The sequence below is a fragment of the Apis mellifera genome, linkage group LG4, assembly GCF_003254395.2.
Source record: "Apis mellifera strain DH4 linkage group LG4, Amel_HAv3.1, whole genome shotgun sequence".
Lineage (NCBI taxonomy): Eukaryota > Metazoa > Arthropoda > Insecta > Hymenoptera > Apidae > Apis > Apis mellifera.
The window spans coordinates 2,072,176-2,098,260 of NC_037641.1; the positions used below are offsets into that span (position 1 = coordinate 2,072,176).

Consider the following 26,085-nt stretch of genomic DNA (forward strand, 5'->3'; position numbering starts at 1 on the left):
ACTTTTAAAAAAAATACCTATGAAATTTTTATTTTTTTAAGAATATTATATTTCCATGTTTTTTCTTGAAACGAACAAATTTATTTTTTTAAAAATGTAATGCAATTTTTTTATAAATGTATGCAATTTTCAAATCAATCCTCTTTACAAAATAAATTATTAATAAAAAATCAAAAACAATATATCAAAAATTTATATTACGATAACGAAAAAATAATTCAGTATAAATTAATATTTATTGTTCAATTATCATTAAAAATATGTTTTACAAATATATTACTTTCGTGAAGATTTACATTTATTATACATTTATTATATAATTCTTTATTATATAATTTTTAACATTAGAAAATTGGAAAAAAGTAATAATAATAGTGAAATTTAAAATGAAAATAGGAAAAACGAGTGTTTTATATATTGTTTAGATAAATTTCTAATAATAATAATATAATATCAATAAAACATATACGATTTCTTTTATCTTCATTTCAAAGTTTCATTTCTATTACTTTTTCCGAGTTTTTCATAAATATTCATATTTTTCCGACAATTAATTCGAATACTTATTTCTCATTGATGAATACGCCGTTCAATATTTAATGTATAATGATTTCTTTTTTATATTTATAAATTATTAATCATTATAATTTTTTTTAGTAACTTTGGCTACAATAAATATAAAAAAAAAATATGTTACCATCACTGTATTTCATTCTGTATAATATAAAATTAGTGAAATTAATCAACTATTTTTTAAAATACCATATACCAGATTTTTATATTAATCCAAAGATGAAAAATAAAGAGTAATTGCATCGAAAAGTTATGAATTTATTTTTCTATTTTCTATTTTCTTATATTTTTTCTTTTTTTTTTTGATTTTTTCTTTTTTTTTTTTATTAATACTTCTTTTACAAAGAATAAAAATCCAATAAAAATCAGAATCATCTTACCGTGCGATTCAAATCAAATTTATGTTCATTTTTCTAAGTTGGGTAAATTTTTAATAAATGATCAAAATGACAAAAAATTCAATTAAAATTAAAAATTGATCAGATTATATCAATCAAAGAGACTATATCAATCAACATCTTTATAGATATAATGATAAACTACTAATAATATTTATAATAATAATAATACATTATAATATATTAATTAAAACATTGTAAAAAATTAATTATCAATCTTCTCAATTAACAATTATCCTCATCAGTGAAAAGACCAATCATTCATTTATGCTATCTAATAATATCAATAAAGCGATTGATTAATCACTCTTATTGTATATATTGATTTCCTGGATTTCCTCAGGCTTCATATCTATATCGCCCCAACCCCATTTCATATCTTCAAGATTGTAGTAATGAACAGCTTCCTTTCTATCATATCTACAAATTGAAATTTTAAATTTAAAAATTCCATAATTAATGGTAAAATTTATTTTACAAACATTGACAAAAGAAACAATTTATTTGATCAATTTAGATAAATGAATTTTTTTTTATTTTTTTTAAATTAAGATATAAAATGTTTAATTTTTATAATTTTTTCAATCCTTGTTCCAATAATTATATTGTTTCCAGTTTTAAAATTTTTTAATTTCATGTTTTTTTTAATAAAAATAAAAATGGTTTTTTCGAATCTTAAAAATTTCTATGTTCATACGTATTTTAAAAATTACATTAAAATAATTAATAGATACTATTCATAATTAAATTAATTATTAACTAAATCTTTAATTATTAACTAGTTTTTAGTTATTATGATCTAAAATATATTAATATACCTCGATCCGTCTCCAGTTCTAGCTGCTCGTTTTCTAATTATTTCATTGGAAACAGTCTTCAAATCGTATGCCAATCCTAATCGAGCACAGAAATCAATGAATGCGGTAGTAAAATTGGTATTATAGGTACCAAATTCACTAGTTTTATAGTCCCACGGAAATACATGATGATAATTATGCCATCCCTCGCCGTATGCAAATATAGATACAATTTTGTTTTCTACTGGACAAATGTTCCTATAAATTTACATGAAAATCAAAAAATTTATTTTTATTTATTCAATTTTTTTACTCAATTATTAATTATTCGGAAACTATATATTTTTGATTAACATAAAATTTGATAGAAAAAGAAGGAAAAGATGAAAGAATATAAATCTTACATCTAAAATTTTAGTTTTATGTATTAATTAGCTTTTAAGATATTAGTAAAAGAAATAAATTTCGGTAAAAAAACATTGCATTCTGTTTATACAGACATTTTCTATTAACTTAATTATTTTCATAGTCATCAAATATCAATGATATAACAATAATAATAAAATATTAGTGATTGTTCTTAATTCGCATAGTAGATAAGTACAGTACATATTGAAATATATTTTTTGATTATTGAAATTAAAATTTTACTATTAATATTAATATTATTTTCACTAATCTACTGATTACTATTAAATTACTTAAATTAATATTATTATTTAATAAATATATATATATACATATATGTATGTAATAAAAATAAGAAAAATTTCTATCTAATTGAGTTAATGTTTTTATTAAAATTTTAAGTAAATATCGATTCGTTCTAGATTTTATTGTCCATCATTACTATGATAGACAAAATTCGATTAATAAATTTCTTCTATTATTTATTATTATTTCGACGATATATAAAATTTGAAAATTAATAAGTTTATATAAGTACTAATATACTATATATATATATATATATATATATAGTATTATAAAAAATACATATGTACATGTATAATATTCTAAATACGATTCAATATTAGTTACAAGAATATATAATAAAAAAAATAATATAATAATAATATAAAATTTAAAAATTCTATCAAATACAATTATAATCTACCAAATACAATTACTTTATTATTTATTTATTATTAAAAATTATAGAATATTATTTTATATATTTTTTCAATTTTTGAAGAAAATTAAGAACAATAAAGAAAATATTGCAATTTTAATAAAATGTAATATTTGTAAATGTAATTTTAAAAAAAATAATTACAATGAAAAAGTTTTAATTTCATTTCAGATAAAATATAAAATAATATATAAATATTTTAAAGAAAATTAGGAACAATTAAGTAATATATATAACTATCAATTTAACTAAAAATAATTATTGTAATATAATTATTAAAATCTAAATAAATTAATTTCTTACATGTCATATGGTTTCATGCCCCATATATGAGCAGCAGAGTTTACCATCCATGTTACGTTTAAGGAAAAAACATATCTTGCTAAATTGCTGTACCAGGAATATATAAATTTTTCATTCCAAAAATAATAGGGTACCCATGTAGGAATTACAAAGCACAAAAGAGGCATCAGCACGATATACAATCTAAAAAACATCAAAAAGAAAAATAATGTAAACGAATTATTGATACATAACAGGAACAGAGTTGTCGAACATATGTTGTGTATCATATTTTCATTGCTATTTATACAAAGACACATGACATGATATATTGTTTGATTTTGGTAGAAGTCTGATCATATGATATATTATTTAAGAAGTGATAATAACAGTGCAAAAGTGTATATTCTCTTTCTGCAGCCACTTTACTGGTAGAAGGAATAATACACTGTCTGTGTCTGGTAACTCTTATTAACTTATAATTTTCAATATTTGATAAGTTATTTCCCTTCTTTTATTATTTAATGCAATTTACTTTTATATTATTATCAAAATTTTTCAAAATAAATTAATTCATAATTAATTTATAAAATTATCTAATTAAATTTATATTTATATTTATTATTTATTTTATTTTAATAATTATTTTAAAATAACGTGTATAGAATAATATTTTATAAAATAAATTATTTTAAAATTTGTTATTTGTGATTTTAAAGAAAATATAAAGATTATATTCATATTGTATATGAAATTTCGTAAAGTTATAAAATAAAACTTTATATTATTTATTTTCATTAAAATTATTATTATTATTTTTTTTTTACATATTACATTTTTATTTCAGATGCACAGATTTAATTAATATAATTTCTTTCGGAAAAATTTTAATTAATCTTGTAAATAATTTATAATTAGATTAGTTTAGAAAAATTTTATAATTTTATTCATTAAATGAAATATTAAAATTAAATTATTATAAATATTGTGAAAAAAATTAAATTGTTAAATTAAGAATAAAATTATGTTTCACCTTCTTTGCCAAACGACAATGGGATCTTTTTCCAAATCACTTAAGTCAATAGTGGCACCTTTTGTAAATATATCCGGATGCTTTCGGACCATTAACCAGCCTATGTGAGAGAAAAAAAATCCTCGTCGGGAATTATGAGGATCCGCATCAGTATCAGTGAATTTGTGATGAGCTCTATGATCTCTTACCCATTCATAAATGTGATTCTGCGGATCAAGATCGAAGCTTGAAATATTTTAATTTCTATAATATAATATTATTTAGGAAATTTTTAAAACACATTGAAAGGAAAACGCAATAATATAAAATCTGAATACAAAATATTAAAATTGTTTCAATGTCATTTTCGATTTTTAATACTTTTTTCTATAAATATTTTGATAGATAAAATTAATAAAAAAGAATTATTCATGATATTAAGTTTTAAGTATATATAATATATTTTTGAATTTCAATATTTTCTTTCACAAAAGTTTAAAAAAATTAGAAAGGTAAAATATATATAAAATATATATATTTAATATAATATATATAATATATAATATATATATATATAATAAAATAGATTGATAATATTATAATGTTCAAATATAATAATATATTTTCAAATTTTAGTATTTTTCTTTATAAATACTAAAATAGAATTTATAAAAATTTATAAAACTTATAGAAATAATATTAATTTTCAATAAATTGTAAAAAAAGAAAGAAAAGAAAGTAAAAATTTACCTGGTAAGAGGTTGTTTGAAGAAGCATCAACACGAAGCGTAAGGGCCATTTCGCTTTATAACTTCTATGTGACCATAATCTGTGAGCTCCAGCTGTAATGCCCATAATGGCAAAAAATTCTACGAAAATTGCTAAAAATATCACGTCAATTGATTTATAAAATTTTATTTATTATTTAATAATAAAATATTATTTAATATTATTATTATGTATTATGTTATATTATATATTATATTATAATATATTATTTAAAATATTATTTAATATATATAAATAATTATAAATTATAAAATTTTATTTAATTGTATTTTAAATTTTATTAATTTATTAATTTATCTATTAATTTATTTGCTATTTTTAATTTAGCAAAAAAAGATTTCCAATTCACAAATTTAAAAAAAAATTTTTTTAAATTTAAGTATATATAGTGCATATGTAGATATATATTACAATTTTTTTTTTTTTAACCAAATTTATTCTAAGAAAATAAAATTGATCTATTTTGATCGATTATATAAAAATATTACGATATATTAGCAAATATATGATATAAAAATGGATATGAAACAAAAAATTTAACAAATTTAGTAGATTTTGCTTTTTCATAATAATTTTTTTAGTTATATTAATTTTAATTTCTATAATATTTTATTAGATTCTATTAGATTCTATTTGATTCTAGCTAATTTTTGAATAATATAATATGATTCTGCAAGTAATTATAGGTAATGATTTTAACATTTTCGTGTATAAATTTTTATTATTGTCTACAAAGTCTTCAAAAATATTGCATATTTTGATTGGTGAAAATATTTGCGATGTAGATTATATAAACTTTACATTGTAAAATAATAATATAGCCTTTTTATGATATGCTGGTATCGATAGGATGGATAGAGATTGTATCTTTAATCTTTATATAAATATATATATATAATAAAATTAACATATATAGCGAGATAAAGTAACCGTTGTCTAGCAATCTCTAATATCAGATTCTTTTTCAAAAACTTTCAGATTCGTGGAATGCAAAAATAAAATATAAAACAATCCTTGAACGATCCAAAAGAATTGAATTTAAAATATTTTAAACATAATTTATGAATAAATAGATTTTTTATTTACTAATTATCCAATAATTAATGTAGAATAAATTGAAATATTTATACTTACACCACAAAATTGTATATGCCTTCGTTCCGTTAATCCAAAGATAAAATCCGTATATACCTCCAAGATGAAGGTAGATAAATACAATCACGTTTTTCCAAACGATATTCCATTTATATTTCAGCTCGGAATTCGATAATTCCTGGATTAATTTTTTTTGCTTATTTTCTTTTTCCGTCTTCGATGTTTCTTGATCAACATTTTGTTGAAATAATTTCTTATTCAATATCATCGATATATCGCGTTTGGCGCTATTGTAAATAATCTAAAATAGAAATGTTCGTTCTTGTAAAATTTAATATGTTATCATTAATTTATAATAATTTTAATTTAATGGAAGAAAACCTTATGCTGAAAATTACATACATACAATTACAAAAATAAAATTTCACATAACAAAATTATATAATAGAAAAATAAATTATTGAAGGATTAAAAAATTAGCATGATTAAAGATATAATATAAATTATAGACTCATAAAATAGAATAGCACAAGATTTGAAGATTATAATTAATTAAAAATAGAATATTTATAAAAATATGTATAATTATAAAAAAAAAAAAATATATTATTGAAAAAAATTTAAATTATCTTCCAAAATATTTTAATTGTCTATTAAAAATATTTTAGAAATTTCAGTATCTCAAAAATCTAATTCATATAATAAAGTATATAACTCAAAATTTCAAAATTGATATTCTCAAGATTTTCAAAACATTGTATTCTAATTTTTATTAAATTGTGATTAATAATATTATTTTATTATAAAATAGATTAAAAATGCGAAATTCCTTATCTTAGCATCTTATAAACTGAAGATATTAACTAAAGATATATTTATCTTTAGTTAAAATCATTATCGTTATCATAGAAAATTTACAAATTTTTTTCAAAGTTGATTTTTACAAAAAATTGAAGTTGAAAATTGAAGTATTCCAAAATAAATTTTGTGACCAAAACTTTCATTCAAATAAAATGAATCTAAAATCTTAAGTCAAATTAAAATCGAGACGAACAAATGAATTTTCTTGATATTCTAGAGAATTTTGCTTCTTGAAATCTTCGATCATTTTCTAATAATTATTAGATGTTTAAATGAAATGCAAATAAGAGTATAATTACAGCATGATGGAAAAAGAAAACTTGAAATTTTTGTTTCTTGAAGAAATGTTAATCTGTACTTATTTCTATAATTGTTTTTATTAATTACAGAATATTGATTAATTGATTAATTATTATTCATTTAAAAAAATAATAAATAATAAAACAATAATAATTTATTACATTTATTTATATTATAGACAAAAATTCAAGTTCATTTTTAAAAAATATAGTAATTTAATTATTTTATTACTTTATTTCTTTTTTTAGATGACACATGATCCACAAAAAATAAATAAATACGATACTTGTAATTTGTTGATTCTAACATAAAAAAAATCGGAAAATATGTGAAAACATAATTATTTTCTACAGATGAAATTAATTAAATATCCAAGTTGTCGTTTCTGATCTTAGATAAAAAAAATCTTCTGTATATTCTGTAATCTCTAACAATAATTTTAACAGTAATTCATTTCAAACCCAATCGAAAATTCTTTATCTATATCCAATAAATATCAATTTTTTAAAGTCATTTTTTCATTATTTATGTAATTAATTATGAAAAATTATAAATAATTACTATTCGATCGTCTTTTACTTAAGAATCTTCCTGATTTTTACCTTTCAATAATAATTTATAATTCATTTCGAATTATATACCTAATCAAAAATTCATGTGCAATAAATCAATTTTTCTTTAATTGTCGACCGGACAAACCGGATCATACATAAATTTTGCTATTTTAGATTACGAGTGAAACAGTGAAATCTAAGTGAAACCATTTGGTAGAATTAACTGCTGAAAACAAATAAATAAATTACAAATGAAAATGGAAAAATTTTGAAAAAAAAGAGAAAAGAAATATTGTTACTGAAACAGAAGAAAAAAAATAATAGAAATAAATCAACTAATTACTAAATAAAAAAAGATAGCTATAAACATTAGTAAATGTAGATAATCTAATAATAATGAAATTAAACTAACTCAGAAAATGAAAATTTTATTAGAGCAAAAATTGCAAGATTAAACACAAAAAAATTCCAACAAATATATCACATAATGATATGGAAAACAATGAAAATAAGTAGGCTTGTAATCCCAATAATGCAAAGATACTGCATACTAAACTTTGAGAGAAAAAGGAAAATCATCAATATTTATTAAAGCAAATATTATTGAACTAGTAATGAATATTGCTTAAAATTTAAAATTAAATATATATATTATGATTCTTATAATAATACAAAAATCCAAACTGAGAATATCGAAATAAATAAAAAAGTACATATAAGTAAATAATAATAAGAGAGAGAAATGCAATCTATTTTATCTATCAAATAAAATACAGTAAAAATAAAAGGATTATATTACTCAACTACGATTAAGAACTCTTCGCACCTGTAACAATAGTATTGTAATGATAATGATGAATGTAAATTAATAGCTGGATGCTTGTAGAATGGCTTTCGATAGATGTCGTGATATATTTCTTAAAGATGAGTGGACTGTATTAGTGCGGTTACACGTGCGGTCTATAAAAGAGTCTCTTACAATGTCACAGCTGATAATTATGTTCGATAGTCAGAACACGATATGTTAGAACAAAACTATCTAGTTATCGTAGCCAGCGGTCAGACTATTATGTGTTCACAATTATACTCTCTTCACTAGTGCCCTCAAAAAATCCCTTCCTAGTTCAATTGGAAAGATCTCAGTTTCTCAGTGGGGTATGATAATAACCAATAACATCGCGGTCAGTGCCTGACTTACGACACCTCTAAATTAGAGGAAAATTCCTCGAATGATATAAGGATGATTATAAGGATCGACTAATTCTCAAAAACGACAATCTTCTTGTATAACATCATTTGTTTAGGCTTAATAGATATTTGCGAGTGATAATAACAGAAAAGAAAGAGGAATTTCTCCGAATAAACTTACAGTTTACAAATCTCGTAAGCAATAAGTGCTTGTGAACAAAAACATTGAAGAAATATTACATTTGTACATATAAATAACATCAAAAGCAAACAAACAAGATATTCACTACCAATTTTTTTAATGAAAATAATCAAAGCATCTAATAACAAACAAATCTATAAAATAAATAAATTATTGATTGTTAAAATAAAATCCTAATGTTTAATAAGAAATATTCCATAATATGCAAAGTACGAAATACATGGACTAAAAAATAATGTTATAATAAAATTTTTAAATGTGTAAAATGTGCCAAAAATCAAATGATTGCCCAGAAGAAAAGAAAAGAATAAATAAGGCAATATATATAAACATATCCTGTTAATTATAAAAGTTGCGAGATATGAAAAAAAATTGAGATAAAACTTTTTTGCCAACTTCATAAAAATATGTGATAAAATCATTCGTCAACAAGAAACAATACAATTAATGGCCACAAGACATGAAATAATAAAAGATTTCTCATTTTTCAAATACAATAGATAACAGATACATTATATAATAAAAAAGAAATAAAAAATAAAATAAAATAAAATAAAAAGTATATTTTTAAATAGTAATAGTATAATTTTGCATAGAATAAAAAAAAATAGTGGAAAAAATTAACAAACTTAATAAAACAACAAATATAACAAATAACAATGTTCATAAATAAAATTATAATACGTATTTCAAATCGAAAATAATGCAATGCAAGTGTTAAAAATAATGTTATAGAACTATAATAAAGATTTATATAAGAAAGAATATCAAACTGCAGCAATTCCTTAATCAATATGAAAGAGATGTATACTTACTTCTTGAAGCATACGAAATACCATTTAATTATTTTAAAATGCATTCATTAGACATATACATAATACTAAATAAATTAGGAAAAAAAGAGGAGGAAGAGTAATCTTAATCCGAAATGGAATAACATTAAACATTTTCCTATTCTTTATTCCTAAGAAATAAAAGAAATATACAAGATTATTAATGTTCAAATATATCTAAGAAGATAACAAATTCTAATGGCATGCTATATTTCATAGAAAATATATATTACCGAGAAGCAAAATAAATAAAACACTGTCAAAACGAAATAAATATATAATATGAATAGATTTTAATACAAAAAATTATTTCCAATTAAATATAACACTTTTATATAAAAAATAATTGAAAATAAGAAAACTAACTAAAATAGAACAATAGACAAAAATGCAAGTAAAAAGTAAAAGAATAACTCCAATAAATTTATAACATCAGCAACAAACACATAATACCAACGCTGCAACTAAAAGAATTTAATATCTACAATAATAATAATAATAATAATAATAATAATAATAATAATAATAATAATAATAATAATCTAAAAGAGTTCTAAAATTTTAAAAGAATTTAATAATTACAATACTAATAAAAACAAAAAAAAATTAAAATTGTAATTAAAATCCTAAATATAAAAAAAACTTCAAAATATCTAATCATTGGAAAAATTCTAAAAAATTTAATACTAAAAATAATCAAATATAATATATTATTTAATCATAAAATTAGAACACATTTCCCAACAATAGAAATATGAAAAAAAAGCATTTTATTGTTCAAATTCGATAAACTAATGAAAAGTTCATATAGATCCAAATACATACAGATTTTATTGTTTCCAATATTCTCAAAAATTTGAAAAAAATTATATTTTTAACGAAATCTAGAATACAAAATAGAGTACAAATTATTGCGTTGCATTAATTTCAATTTAGTATTTTCAACCAGGGCGAAATATATTATATGATACAATAGATATATAATAATATATAATATATAATACAATAAGCAAATTTAAATAAATATAGCAAATTCATAAAATGCGTTTAATTATAGAAAATACAAAAGAAAATACAAAAATTTTCTTAGATATCGAAAAAATATTTGATAAAATATATCTCTACCATATATCAGAACATTTCAAGAAAAAAAAAAATATTTGGTAAGTGTTTATTATAGATTTACAGATAATTAATAGTTTTTTTTATAAAAGTAATAAAATTTCAAGCATAGTAAAATATAAAATAAAAATACCACAAAAAATTGTATGTTGAAATATTTAAATGTATTTTTATACATATAATTATATTTTAATTATTTTAGTATGTACAGAAAAAGTATTAATGATACTTAAGTTAATTTGAATTTCAGATTATTAATTATTAAATATAAGCTAATAAAATCAACTGACAATCTTTATTTCACACTTATATTTTTTATTCTTATAAAGAGAAAAATAATAATCGATATCATATGTTAATAATTCGAATAAATATTTCATATTAATATCATATATTTATAAAAAATATATACGTAATACAATTGCTTTGTTTAGACTTCGAATATTACAAATTTACTAATTTCTTTTTTACTCTTTTACTTCTGATATGCAAATGAATGGACCGAAACCAGAACAAAATGGACTTAGGCTTTTATATTCTTGTATTATAATATATTATAATACACAAACAAGATTTAATTTTGGATATTACTATGTATTACTCTCATTTCTTTCTATCATCTCTCTTTTTTTTAATGCCCACAATCAATATTCAATGCTATTTTTGTAATTAGCAATACTATTTCAATAGTACATTGTCATGCTATGAATTCAGAGTTTGATAAAAGAATAGATATAGGATACATATTTGAATACATGTTTAAAATTTTAATAAAACAATCTTCATATAAAATTAACTTATATGATAATAAATAATAATTAAAAAATTTTATTCAAAGAAATGTGAATAGTGAATAAAAATATTCCTAATAATAATGTAAAAATAGAAAAGTCAAATATTTATATAGTTCTTTTAATGAATATAAAACGTAATATTAATATATGATAATATAGATAATATAGAAAATATAAATATTAAATATCGATTATTATTTTTTTTTAATCTCATATAAAAACATTAAAAAATATTGAACTCAAATGAGATAGAAACAAAAATTTTTTCAACTGACACATTGATCTCAATTGGAATTCAAATTGATTCAAATATCATTAGTGATTTTTTTATTTATATGAGGAAAAATAAATTTATAAAAAAAATTCAATCTTTCTAATCTTATGATGTATTATAATTTGCTCCTATGAATTTCGATAAAAGATTAAATGTTATATAATAATTCAGCTGGATTTAAATAAAATGTTTGTACAATGACTTATCTATGGATTTAAATAAAATGATATATAATATCAATATTCTGAAATTTACATAAATTTATTAAAGATAAGTTTGTTACGAGTTCCATAATATGTACATTGTATATTATATTAAAATTCAGAAATATTCATTTATGTATAAAAGAATATCAGTGTATTTACTTTTATTGAGAAACTACAACATTATAATACAAATTATTCAACATGGTATTGCTATGTATTTACCTGAGAATGATAATAGACAAAATTTAATAGTTGAAGTTATAAAGTTATGAAGAGAGTTATTTCGATAAGTTATTTTAACAATTTATTGTCCAAAATAATTGCAAATAATTGTAGTGTCAAACGAGATTATATAATACGAATAAATATTATTCAGTATTTTCATTATTTAAAGTAATTTTATTCAAAACTTTTAATTAATTATTTTTTCAACGGATTTTCAATGCCAATTCTAGTTGAATGTTCTTGCTGTTCTGCAGTGTCACTATTTAATATAAAACTTAAAATGTTTATAATTTGATAATTAAGGCTTGAATACATGTATTTATAAACCTTTTTTTTATATTATAATTTTTTATATTATATAACATGTATATATAAACTTTTTTTTATATTTTGATATTTTGATTTTTAGAATCCATTTTCTGAAAATGTCCTACACTTTTATGAATATCCTGTATGAGTTAAACAATTATACTCAAGAGATAAAAGATGAAATATTTAAAAATCATATAAGACAAAAAACTAACATGGTCTTCATATAAAGCACATAAAAAAATAGTCATAGTTACAAAATTATTATAATTATTATTATAATGATTAATTAAAAGAAAATTGAAGATAAAAATAAAAAATAAGATGATGATATATATAAAACAATGATTAAGTTATATATAAGATATATTAGAATAGATCTCTGGAATATAGCCGCCAAAAATAATTTAAGAAAATAGTTCAATCAAAATTATTACGAAATGATATTCAATATATAATGGTAATGAGAAACAACAAAATAGAAAAAAATCTCAGTAAAAGAAATATTAAAAATCAATAACGAAAAGTACTGGAAAAGAATTGCACAAAAATCCGCTACTAAAAAACTGCACGATCCAATACCAAAGAAAAGCATACAAAATCTAAATTATTCGAATGAATGTGTAGAAAAAATTAAAATATAAATTATATAAAAGATTTAATAACAATAGAAGATTTGAATAAAAATATATGAATAAATATATGAATAAAAAAGATTCACAAAAAAAAACTTTTTTCAAAATTATTTATTTAACTAATTATTTTTATCTAATTAATTATTTTTATTTAACAAATTATTATATTTTTTTTAATAATAATAAAAAATTAAGAATATTTAATAATAATTATCAAAAAAAAATATTTCTCCCTGTTGTCAAAAAAATTAATTTTTAAAAATTATTAATTCTCTGTTTATTGAATTATAAATATTAGAAAATATAATTTTTCAATATGTGAATAACGACTTACTCGTATTGTCTGTTATATTGATATGATCCAACCTGATAGTCCGTATTCACTACGAATATAGAAATATAACAACGTATGTTCTATTCATCGATTTATAAAACTGCATTGACAAAATCCCCCACACTCTGATATGAGACAAAAAAAAAAATATGAAAAATATCCTAGAAGATCATGACATCGGAAATTATGTCATATAATGTTTATATATATTTATTAAGGTCATAGTCATCAAGTTAAGATTAAATTTTAAATCAATATACACGTACGCAATAGAAGATATAATTGCTGCAAATATGTATGTACGATTATCATTAGATTTCATCCATCAGAGCTATAAAAAATATAGAATAAATTAAAACAAATATGTACTACTTATTTTAAAAGCAGATTTTTCAAAATATCGAAAAATTATAAATAAATCTAGTATATAATTATTTGTTTCCATTAAAACAATAATTTTCACTTCTTACATAATATAATGTATAGCTTATTAAAAATCCATTTAGGTAAAAAAATAGTCGGAATTAACATATATATATTATAGATTAGTATTTATATTTATTCCAATTTTTATGTTGGATCACAGAAGTCAGAAACATTAATGTTACACAAATAGTTTCATAAAATTTTTTCTTGATTAGACTGTATATATAATTGTTCAACAAAAGATTTCATAATAATAAAAAATTATTTTCATGGATTATTGAATATACATATTTATCATATCATTGAATTATTATACATATATAAAAAAAACGATGAAGATTTTCTTCTTCTTTTACTCCCTGAAAACAGCATATTATTAATGATTAATTGTTTTCAAAATATCATAATTTACTGTTGTAATCACACCTGTAAAAAGGAAGATATTTCAATATTTATACATAATTATTGCCATATAAACTATATAAAGAATTTATATTAAGAAAAATATATATTTCATTAAAATTAAATAGAATAAAAAGATTTTCATAACTTATTATAATATTCGAAATCATTGTTCTATTTTATATGTAATATATTTTTTTTTAAATAAAATTCCATATGATTGGTAATTAGCACGATAATTGAAGAGAAAAAAAAGAAAGGAAGAAGGTTTGTAAAATTTTAATTTTGATACATGAAAAATATTCAGTACTGCACATTGAATGTACAGACATATTAATATATTGAATGCTGTCTATTCAGATGTTATTAACAACTGTCTTTGTTGTAGTAATGATGATTAACGAATGTCGAGTTGAATAAGTGGTGATAGAATAGCTATAAATTTTTAGTCTGAATATTTATAGATCTCCATATAAAACTGTCAGATATTTTCGTGAAAACTCCCAAATATTAACGATCTTTTTATATTTTGAATCTTTAAATTTTATATTAATTTAATATTTAATAATCATTTTTATTTGAAATATATTCAAAGTAAATGTAATTGTCTATACATTGATTTTTTCTATTTTAATTTATATTTGATATCTCTCTAAAAATAATTATCATTCGTACTTGTCATAGTTCAATTAAACATTAATTTTTCAATTAAAATTTACGAAAGCAATCATTTGATAAATCAATTTGTATTAATATTATATAATATGCCTTAATATGCCTAATATATAGCTATAAATTTATATATATTTATAACATGTACTTTTTATTTGTGCCATTATATCTTAAAGCGAGGATTATCTCATACGAATAATACGAATTCAATTATTTTTTTTTCGAAACCTATAATCATTTTTTTTATTTTATTCTTTAATGTTATAAAACTATGCAAACTATTTATGTTTGCAAATATATATTTTTTTTGTTCAGATATCAATTAAATTTACAATGTACTGATTATTTTAAAAAATGAGAATCATTTTATTTAAAATCTTTTTATTCAAATTTATATTATAGATTTATTTTTATAAATTTTAAAAGATAAAGATTCATATCTATATTAATAATATTTATATCATTTGTGTGCAATAAATTCTATAATTAATTAATTTCTTTATATATAAAAAGATTTTTTTTAAGATTTGAATCAAATGATATTATTAGACACTTTTGATTATTTTAAACATAATTTTTATTTATAATTTTATAAAGTATGTAAATATATATAGAATATTCCAATTATAATATGTAAATGTATAATATGTAATAAGTTGTCAACTTGACAAGATTAGTTATTTCGAATTATGAATTTTTATTATTGATTGAATCTTTCATCTGCAAATGAATCATATGTCAAAAGTTATTAAAAAATGCATATAATATAAATAAAATGATAAAAACGGTAAAATTAGAATACATTCGTATAATTCTGAATATTAACTAAATTCTGTTCCAGAATCTACTCTTAATCTGTCATAAAATTCTTAAAATAAAATTCTGAAAAAATTCTCATATATATTATAAAAAAGAATTGTTTAAAATTAAAATTTTTATTATGTGTTCAGTAGTTAAGTTATTCTAATAAATTGGAATAATAAAAAGTTTTATTCGTATACATTTTTATATAACGTAATTCATTAATAACATATTTAACAAAAAATAATATATTTAAAAAAGAAATTACAATCTGAAAACAATTTATACAAAAATTTAATTTATATTGCATATATTTCACATATATTTCATATATTCCTGCCGAAAATTTTACTTTTATACAAATGAGTTTCTGAAGAAAATTAAATGAAATTAATGTAATTTCTTTATTCTTCTGTCGTTTGTGAGTGCTGAGAAATTTACAATCTGTATATGATACTTTGCACTTCGATAGCAATTCTTAGTTATTATTTCAACAATTTCAATGACGAATAAGAAATGATAATAATTATCATACTCCATTTATATCTTATAACGAATACAAATTGAGCATGTTATTAATTTCTTTTTCTTTTCTTTAACGAATTAATAAATAGATATAATAATTCATATCATAATTGATTACATATTGTTTCAAAAATGGTGTTGTAAGTTATTTTTCTGATTGAAAATATAATCTCTAATTAATTTTTACATTTTTATATAAATATAAAAAAAACGGAGGAATAAATATTTCTTTTTAATCACTTAAAATATGTCAAATCATGGTATGTAAAAAAAAAAACTTCTAGAATAATAAAAGTTAAGTTAATTGAAATGGTAATACAGTATTTCAATATTAATAATTCAATTGTATTCAGTTATATTACAAACAATTTTATAAGAAACTGCTATTATATTGTAAACATTTTTTGTCTATAATAATTAAATATAAAAATATAAACTATTAATAAGTTAGATAAGTTATCTATTATAAGTAAGATATTCTGAAAAAATAACTTGCAATCTACAATGCTCTTTTCCAGTAACTGAAAATTATATGAATAAAATTTATATATATATATATATACATATAATTTTTATATTTAATATAATTTTTATATTATTATTATATAGTATAGTGCATTCGATTAATATGTTCTGATTATTTCTGATATATTTTTTTAATACATATTTATGTATTTCAAATAAAATTTAATACTTATTTTTTAATTCAAAATAATATCTCAAATTTATATATATATATATATATATATATATATATATATATATATATATATATATACAAATAATTTATGATTTCGATGTGGTATGATATCTCTATTAACTTTGTCAAAAAGTTTTCAAAAATATTTCAAATATTTCTCAAAATATTTTTAATATTTCAAAAATATCTATTAAATGGAACAAGAAATAAGATAAATTTTGTATTCTATTAAATAAAAAAAATAATATATTCATAAACTATGTTCAAAATATTGAAATAATTAATTGAGAAATAAATTTAATATTTTTAATATATTTTTTTAAATAATTCATTAATTAAAATCAACTTCAGACTTAGTATTATTAATACTTAAATTCTATTATTATAAATGATTAGTATTATAAATGATTATAAGTGATTCTTATGACGCATCAATTATTATATTCGTGAAAATTATTTGGATAAAACTTAAACATAAACTTATCTAAATAAGAGAATTGTTCATATTTTCAATTCTAAAAATTTACAATTACTAATTCATAAAATTTTTTTTTATTCTTATTCTTATTTAAAATTTTATTTATATTTCATATGTGAAAAATATTTTTAATAGAAAAAAATATTAAATTATATTTTGAATATGTTCAAAGAAGAAATGATATATATTTATAAACATATTTATTTTTTAATAAAATATTGATTTATAAATAGAGTTAGATACTAACTCGTTGAACTATTTGTAAAAATATTCAGACTCTAATATATGCTTAAATTCAATGATTATATTTTTGTTAATTATATTTTTATTAAAAAATGAATTTAAATTTGTTTCTTTTATTCCTATAGTATATTAAAAATATAAATCATTATTTAATTAATCTGATATAATGATGATAAATGAAATCAAAATTATTTCTTCTGTCACAAAAATATTCAAAAATTAAATTAAATCAATAACTAATAAATTAAATTAATACAATATATATATATATATATATATATATATATATATATATAATTATAAATAAATAAATTAAAATAACAATTTTTTATGGAATTTAAGTATATGATATTTTCTTAATTTTATAATATATTTTGAGCAATCTAAGATATTAAAATTATTTTTTAATAAGAATTTATTGAATTAATTTTAATCAAAATGATATTCTATTTATATTTCAATTTGGAACTCGATAATTTCTGGATTAATATTTTTTCCCAAAATTAATCGGTTGAAAAAATAACTAATTAAAATTTTTTAATAAAATTATTTTAAATAATTACTTATTAATATGCTTAAATAACATTTATTTATTATAGTTGATTCACTCTTCATAATCTCGGCTGTTTAACATTACACTTATTTGTAGTTATTCGATGTTATTTCAAACAATAAATTATTGAAGTAACTTATTGAAATAATATTATTCTTAGCTTCAACTATTAAATTTTAACCATTCATTCTTCTGCTTATTCTCTTTTTTTGTCGTCAATTTTTCTTGATGAATAAAATCTTGTTAAAAATATCTCCATATACAATATCATTAATGTACTATACAAGTTTAATATTATTTTGAATAATTTAAAACAAAAATCTTCATTCTTATAAAATTTAACAATGTAAATTAATTATAACTAATTGAGTTTTAATTTTTAGAATTTAACAAAAAAGAAGAAATGCAGAAAGAAAATTTTATATTTAAATTTATATAATATAATATAGGATAGATTATCAAAAAATTGGTATGGTTAAGGATATAATATAAGTTATATATTCATAAAATAAAATAGTAAAGATTTGGAGATTACAATTGACTAAAAATAGTGAAATATTTTTACAAATATTTGTAAAAATATATTATTGGAAAAATATTAAATGAAATGTCTTCCAATTCTATTAAAAATATTTTAGAAATTTTAATATCTCATAAATTTAATTCATAATAACTTTAAGAATAAAATTTTCAAAGTCGATATACTCAATATTTTAAAAAATTTATAATATAATTTTTATTACATTATAATTTACAATTGTGATTAATAATATTATTTTATCACAAAATAAATATTAAAAATCTCATTAATAACTATCAGTTCAAGAAGAAATCAACATATTCGAAGTTTCGTAAAATTTACATAATTTATTTTTCGTAAAATTAATTTTTACAAATATGTGTTTTTACATTAATTAAAATTATAAGAATTTATAATTATTAATTATAAGAAAAGTCAAGCATGTTTCTTGCATCGTAAATTGTCAAATAAACTGAACAGTATAATGATAAAAGAATTAAATTTTCTAGCTCTATTTTTTAGAGAAATCTGTATAGAAGCAAAATTTTTATATTTGCGATAGATATATTAAATTAAATTTTTATATAAATGTTTTCAGACTGCAATTCCTTTTTCAAATATATTATTATTTTTCGTTAAATATATATTGTTAATAAATTATGTTATGTAATATATTATATAAACAAAGTCTTCTTATTACATCATTCATTAAGATGACTCAAAATTATTGAATGTAATAAAAAAATTTTTAAATTTAAGCAACTCTTTTTATAATACGTAGATGATAGAGAATCTTGTTTTAAAAATTCGATGTCAAAGTAAAGGAGAATCTGAAATTGGATTCTATTAATAATTAATATTTTGAATCTACATTACTCCAATACCTTTGAATCGTTGTTCTTTATCGCCTTATTTTAAATGATTTTATTTTATTTTAAATTTTATTTTATTTTAAATAATTTTGTTGTTTAAATCCAAAAAACCAAAAAACAAAAACTTCAGTTTATACAAACCAATTTTATTATTTCTAATATTCCAAAAAATTAAAAAATTATACGAGACAAAACTTATAATAAGACACAAAATTATTCCATCCCATTAGTTTAATTTCAAATTAAAACATAATATAGTAGGACAAGTTCATAAACTATTGAAAACATATGAAAAGAACCATATAAAACATATGAAAACCAATTGCATTTTTTTAGATATTGAAAAAATATTTTAACGATAAAATATCGTGTTATGATTTAATAGAAAATCTTAAGAAAAAACTACAATAGAACATTTAATATTAAAATTCAACAAAGTGTAACTTGAATTGCACAAAAGAAATGCCTCAATTGAAGAATGCTATCAATAGAAGAATATTTTATGCTTGCAAAATTATACTATTGTTTGTATTATAAATCTTTAATAAGCTAATGTTGATTAACATTAATTATTTTTCTGACTAAATGATGATTGATTAAATTCCATATTTTTAATTGATATTTGATTGCTATTTGAATGTATTATGATTAATTTAATCTAACTGATTTTCGTAGTGATTAATTGCAATTATGGTGTCGATTTTGGAAAACGCGGATCTTAATTATTTCTTCAATATTAATTTTCAGCGAAAATATAACTAACTAATATAAGAAAAGAATAAAAAATAAGTAATAATTGCGGTGGAGGGTTTCCAAGAGTCCTTGCAATACAATAGAATCAGGATTTTTGCGCTTCTGTGGTGATCGGTCGCATAAATATGATTTAAATGGTTATTGTAGTATTATTAAAAATTAGAACAATGTGAGAGAATAATAAATTGCTGTTAAAAACCTAAATGTTGAAAATACTCAAGCTATTGAAAGATGAATTTTAATTTTATCTTGTTTCATAAATCACTTTTGGCTTCTATTCTTAAAATATCACCCATCTTGAAATCGTTGGCGATTTCAAAATGGATTAATAACACTTGGTGAATTTATTACACAATAAATTAATAGATACTTTTACATAAAAGACAATAATCTTAAGCATAAAAGAATACAAAAAAAAAATACAAGTATTTAATTAAATTAAAATTGATACTTTTTTCTATATATAAAATCAAATCCATTTAAAAAACTAAAAAATTCAATGCTAATATTTGCAAATGAAATTGTAATTTACAATATTGGCGAAAATTCTACTTCAGCATATAAACTATTGGATAAACTACATTTATTATATTTATCAATGATACAAAAAAAATGATAATAACCATAAAAAAGTATAAACAAAAATAAAAATTGGTACATATGAACTAAATAATTATAATCGGGAAAAATAAAATAAAATACTTAGGAATCGTATTGGATAAAAAACTAACATGAGTTCTCATATGAAACACATAAAAAAAAGTAACAGCTACAAAATTATTATATTAGTTACTCAAATAGAAATCAAAGCTAAAAATAAAAATTAAACTATTATAGATATATAGAATAATTCTTTGAAATACAACTACTGTAAAAAAACTTAATAAAAATCAAAATCTAGATGCTTTAACAGTAAAAGAAACATTAAAAATAATGAAAGGTATTCAAAAAAGATCAAAATTTCACCAATGAGAAATGTATAATACCAATAGCAAAAATAAATAAATAAATAAAGCACGTGAAATATACTTATTGGATAACTATCCGAATAGATGTAGAATAAATATAAATTATGTGAAAAGTTTATAAATAGTAAGATTTGAACAAAGATATATAAATAAAAAAGATTTAAAAATAAAAAAAATTCTTCTTGAAATTATTTATTAGGTATCTAAATAATTATAAGAAAATTATCAATATTTGATAATTATTACTTAATCATCTTTCGCAGAAATCTTTCCCATTTTTTTATTTCGACAAATTTGTAATTTAACATATATAATGAAAAATTCTTCACCTTTTTGCAACAAAAAATCAATTTTTCAAAACCATTTATTTTCTGTTTATCAAACTAATTATCAAAAAATATCATTTTTTGATACATAAATAATGACTTATCAATATCATTCACATTGTTAGTATGATTTAATTTGATGAATTTGAACCAGTGTTCACTACAAATATGGAAATACAATATATGTTCTACTTATGAATTCAAAACTACATGAAATATCTTACATCATGCCTAATCTGAATAGAAAAAAAAAAAGATCGCAACATTTTAGATTTAAAGTCATAATTAAGATTAAATTTTGAAATAATGTATGTAATAACGTAACTATTTTTAATTACATATATGACTATCATTAGACATTAGATATCTAGGAAATATATGGAAATTATGGAAATCTAGAATAAATTAAAACAAATATACTATAATGAATATACTATACTTTATTTTAGAGATAAATCTTTCGAAATCTCAAAATTCTTCAAAAGTGAATTATTATATTCTATATTTCGAAATTATTTACAATTTTTATCTAGCATATGTAAAAAGATTCATGATAGGTATTTTGATTTAATACAGACAAAATAAAACTTATTTTTAAAATTTATTTTTATTTAGTTTTATTAAAAAGAATATAAAATTTAAAAAAAGATTTTATAAAATAAATAAATTATTATTTATTAACTAGAATTATAAAAATTTCACATATTCTTTTATTAAAAATACATATTTTTTAAATTAATTATTTAATCGGAAAAATATTTTATTATGAAACACTTCATAATAAAATATATAATACCTTTATAATTAAATTAATTAAAACACATATAAATAAATTCTGTTTGTTTTTTTATAAATAAATTAAAATTATTAAAAAATAACTCAAAAAATTATTATTTTGTTAACTGTATATCAAGTAATAAACTTTAAATGATTTTTAAAGTCACAAGAAATTTATAATTAATTAATTTTTCTTTATGTAAAAAATTTTTTTATAGAAAAACTTTTATGGAAAAATGTCTTATGAGAATTGAATAAAAGTAATGTCATTTTTGATTATTTAAAAAATATTAGATATACGTATATTATATATATTACAAGTTATTATATGATTTATAAAATAAATAAATATTTACAGAATATTCTAATTATATTATGGAAATTGTTGACTTAAGTTAAGATTAGTCAATTTGAAATTGCATCACATATATATTCTCATTATTAATTAAATCTATTATATTTGCAAATGAATCACGTGATAAAAATCGCCGAAAAAAAGCATTGATATATAATGAGATAAAGCGATAGAAAACAACATTAAAAAATCTACACATTATACATTCGAATGCATAATATAAATTCAATATATCAACAATTAACAGAATATGCAGAATTTCGGAATATATATTTTATTTTGTTAGAATCTACTTTTATTTTGTTATCAAATCTTTAAAATAGTTTTGAATTCTCTTTATATTAATAGAAAGAATTAAACTTTTAAATTTTTTTTCTATGCATTCAATTTCAAATTATCCTCAATTGATATGACATAAAAAGACTTTGTTCGTATTATACATATATATATAATATAATTTAATCTTTAACAAAAAATAATAATATATTTGAAAAAAAAATCGTAATTCAAAAACATATATAAAAATATAATTTAATTACAATTTCATGTATCTCTCGCAGATATAAAAATTTCTTATACATTGAGCTTTGAAAAGATAAAGAAATTAAGATATCAAATTAAATTAATAAATATTATACAGTTATATTTTCATGTAAATAATTGAATCATAAAAAGAATTGGATAAAAAACAATACATACTAAAAGAAAAACAAATTCGTTTAAAATAGAAATAAATTATAGAATAAATTAACAAAAATAATTTTTAATATCTTAAACAAATCAAAATGTGTTACAGAATCAAAAAGATATCAAAATTAATATTTAATTTTTATAAAAAATTGCTATTTTAATTTTTTTATCATAAATTTTTAAACTGTCCAAATATTTTTGCAATGAAAAATTATTAGTTATTTCATTAAATTTTAATATTTTATTTTATTATATCAAGTCAATTAAAGTCACTCATATTTATAAAATATAAATACTATATTAATATATTAATATATTATACTAATATTATATAATATAAAATATATCTCTTATAATGTATAAATACTCTATCGAAAGAAACAAGTTTAAATTTATTTCTTCTATAAATAACAAAGATATAGGTCATTGAATTTAAGCATATGTTAGTGTCCGAATATTTTTACAAGTAGATATTAAATAGATATTAAAATTTCAAATAAAATTATTTTAAATAATAACCTAATTTAAAATATTTGAATAATATTTATATTATTTTGTAACTATATTATAATTGATTCGCTCTTTATTATTTCAATTATTCGATATTTTGAATAATAAATTATTGAAGAAATTCACTAAAGTAATTTTAAATTGTTAAAATTTTGCCAATCTCTGTTTGTAGAACTGCACCGCCAACTGGAAAATTAAAAAGAAAAGATTGATGGCCGTTTTATGGAAGACTGTGTAAGTTTCTATCTACTTTCTTATAATATAATCCTAATTATAATCCAAATCGGCGCTATAAATACTGTCTTATTTCACCAATTTGAAATTAGACTATTCATTTAAGACCCTATATACAAATATGCTATCCATAGAAATAAGTGCATATTTGAAATTCGACAGAAAGTAAGCGTCATTCATTTTCAATATCAAGCTATCTAAGTAATCTAAGTAATTTCGAAAGTCGCACGATAAGATCAAAATAAATTAATTGAATGGATCACTCACCCTGATCGTTGTCCGATCCACACTTATATGTATTTCTGAAGATAATTCTCTTCACCGAAAACGACTAAGAAACATAGAATTTCTTTGAGAAGTTTGTCTTATGAGAGATCACTATCAATCGAAACTCTGAATTGAAAGCAACAATACAAACTATTTCTAACTCGGTCAATCGAGTGATTTTATTTCCTTCTGGTTGGCCAACCAACATGTTGTCGTAGCACGTGATTCTTGCAAGATGTATAAGTATATATATCAGGTTATAAAAATGATTTATTATGAAAATGTATATACAAATGCATCTTTCTTCTGTGTATCTTTCTACTTTTTGAAAATTACATATTCAAATATTATTATGGAAGAAAACATTCAATGATAACTGCAAGAAAAACAATTGGAATCTATCTTCAAGGACATTACCAAAATAATTTCTCTTATTTTTTTCATCAAGGTTTGATTATCGTGATCATTATCCCCCCCCCCACCGCCTTCCTGAATTTATATTGATAGCGCATTAGATTTGAAAAATCATCATCGAGAAATATCAAATAAGACAACAGATTACTATTTTTTCAAATAATTTTGTGTAAAAAAACTTTTTCGATCAATTTTTATTCTTTGACAAAATTAGTCATTTATCGAGTTAGATTTTAGTTTATGTTTCAAATAGATATTGTAAATTCGATCGTGACAATCGCTTGATACAGTTTTTCGAGATTTCGAATTCTACTTCTTTGATAGTAATATCTATTTTGTGAACAATTCAATCTTATACTAATCCTAATATCTTTTTTAACAAAACATTTATTATTCGATGTAAAAAATAATATTCTCTATCTAAATTTGTTCATTATAATAAAGATATCTCATAGAAGATCATCAAGAAATCAATTCTTATTTGTTTCAATGTTGAAACTCCATATCCAAAAACCGAAAGCGTCGATGCAATCTCTGAGTATTCGCCATACATTTTGCAAGCATCACGTTCTTAATTCAGAAATTTCATGACTATCATTATATCGCATTAATTCAAAAGATGAGTCATTGCACCATACTAATTTGTATTTAATAAACACGATTGTTATATCAAAAATTTTATCA

The 26,085-nt window shown here is 19.2% G+C and overlaps 1 protein-coding gene across 3 annotated transcripts; it reads right to left on the reverse strand.

Annotated features, from left to right (window-relative positions):
* Window positions 1-886: 886 nt before the first annotated feature.
* On the reverse strand, window positions 887-25,351 carry LOC551527 (acyl-CoA Delta(11) desaturase). 3 transcript variants are annotated; one of them, XM_623922.6, is made up of 7 exons: window positions 24,988-25,351; window positions 6,118-6,379; window positions 4,945-5,075; window positions 4,216-4,421; window positions 3,204-3,386; window positions 1,790-2,026; window positions 887-1,391 (listed from the first exon to the last, which is right to left on the reverse strand). In XM_623922.6, exons 2-7 carry the CDS (start codon window positions 6,344-6,346, stop codon window positions 1,271-1,273), a joined length of 1,107 nt encoding a protein of 368 aa, XP_623925.2. In that variant the 5' UTR covers window positions 6,347-6,379; window positions 24,988-25,351; the 3' UTR covers window positions 887-1,270. The 3 variants fall into 3 exon arrangements, with proteins under 3 accessions (XP_623925.2, XP_026296164.1, XP_006571892.1); XM_026440379.1 differs by lacking the exon at window positions 24,988-25,351 and adding an exon at window positions 13,916-14,047; XM_006571829.3 differs by lacking the exon at window positions 24,988-25,351 and adding an exon at window positions 8,620-8,905.
* Window positions 25,352-26,085: the final 734 nt, after the last annotated feature.

What these genes read in the sequence shown, in the direction of transcription:
- LOC551527 (XM_623922.6), bottom strand. Translation starts at nt 6,346, where the DNA reads ATGATATTGAATAAGAAATTATTTCAACAAAATGTTGATCAAGAAACA. An exon ending in GGCATATACAATTTTGTGGT is followed by an intron (nt 5,076 to 6,117) that starts GTAAGTATAAAT and finishes TGATATTTTTAG; the next exon opens with CAATTTTCGTAGAATTTTTT. An exon ending in AGAACTGGAGACGGATCGAG is followed by an intron (nt 1,392 to 1,789) that starts GTATATTAATAT and finishes TTCAATTTGTAG; the next exon opens with ATATGATAGAAAGGAAGCTG.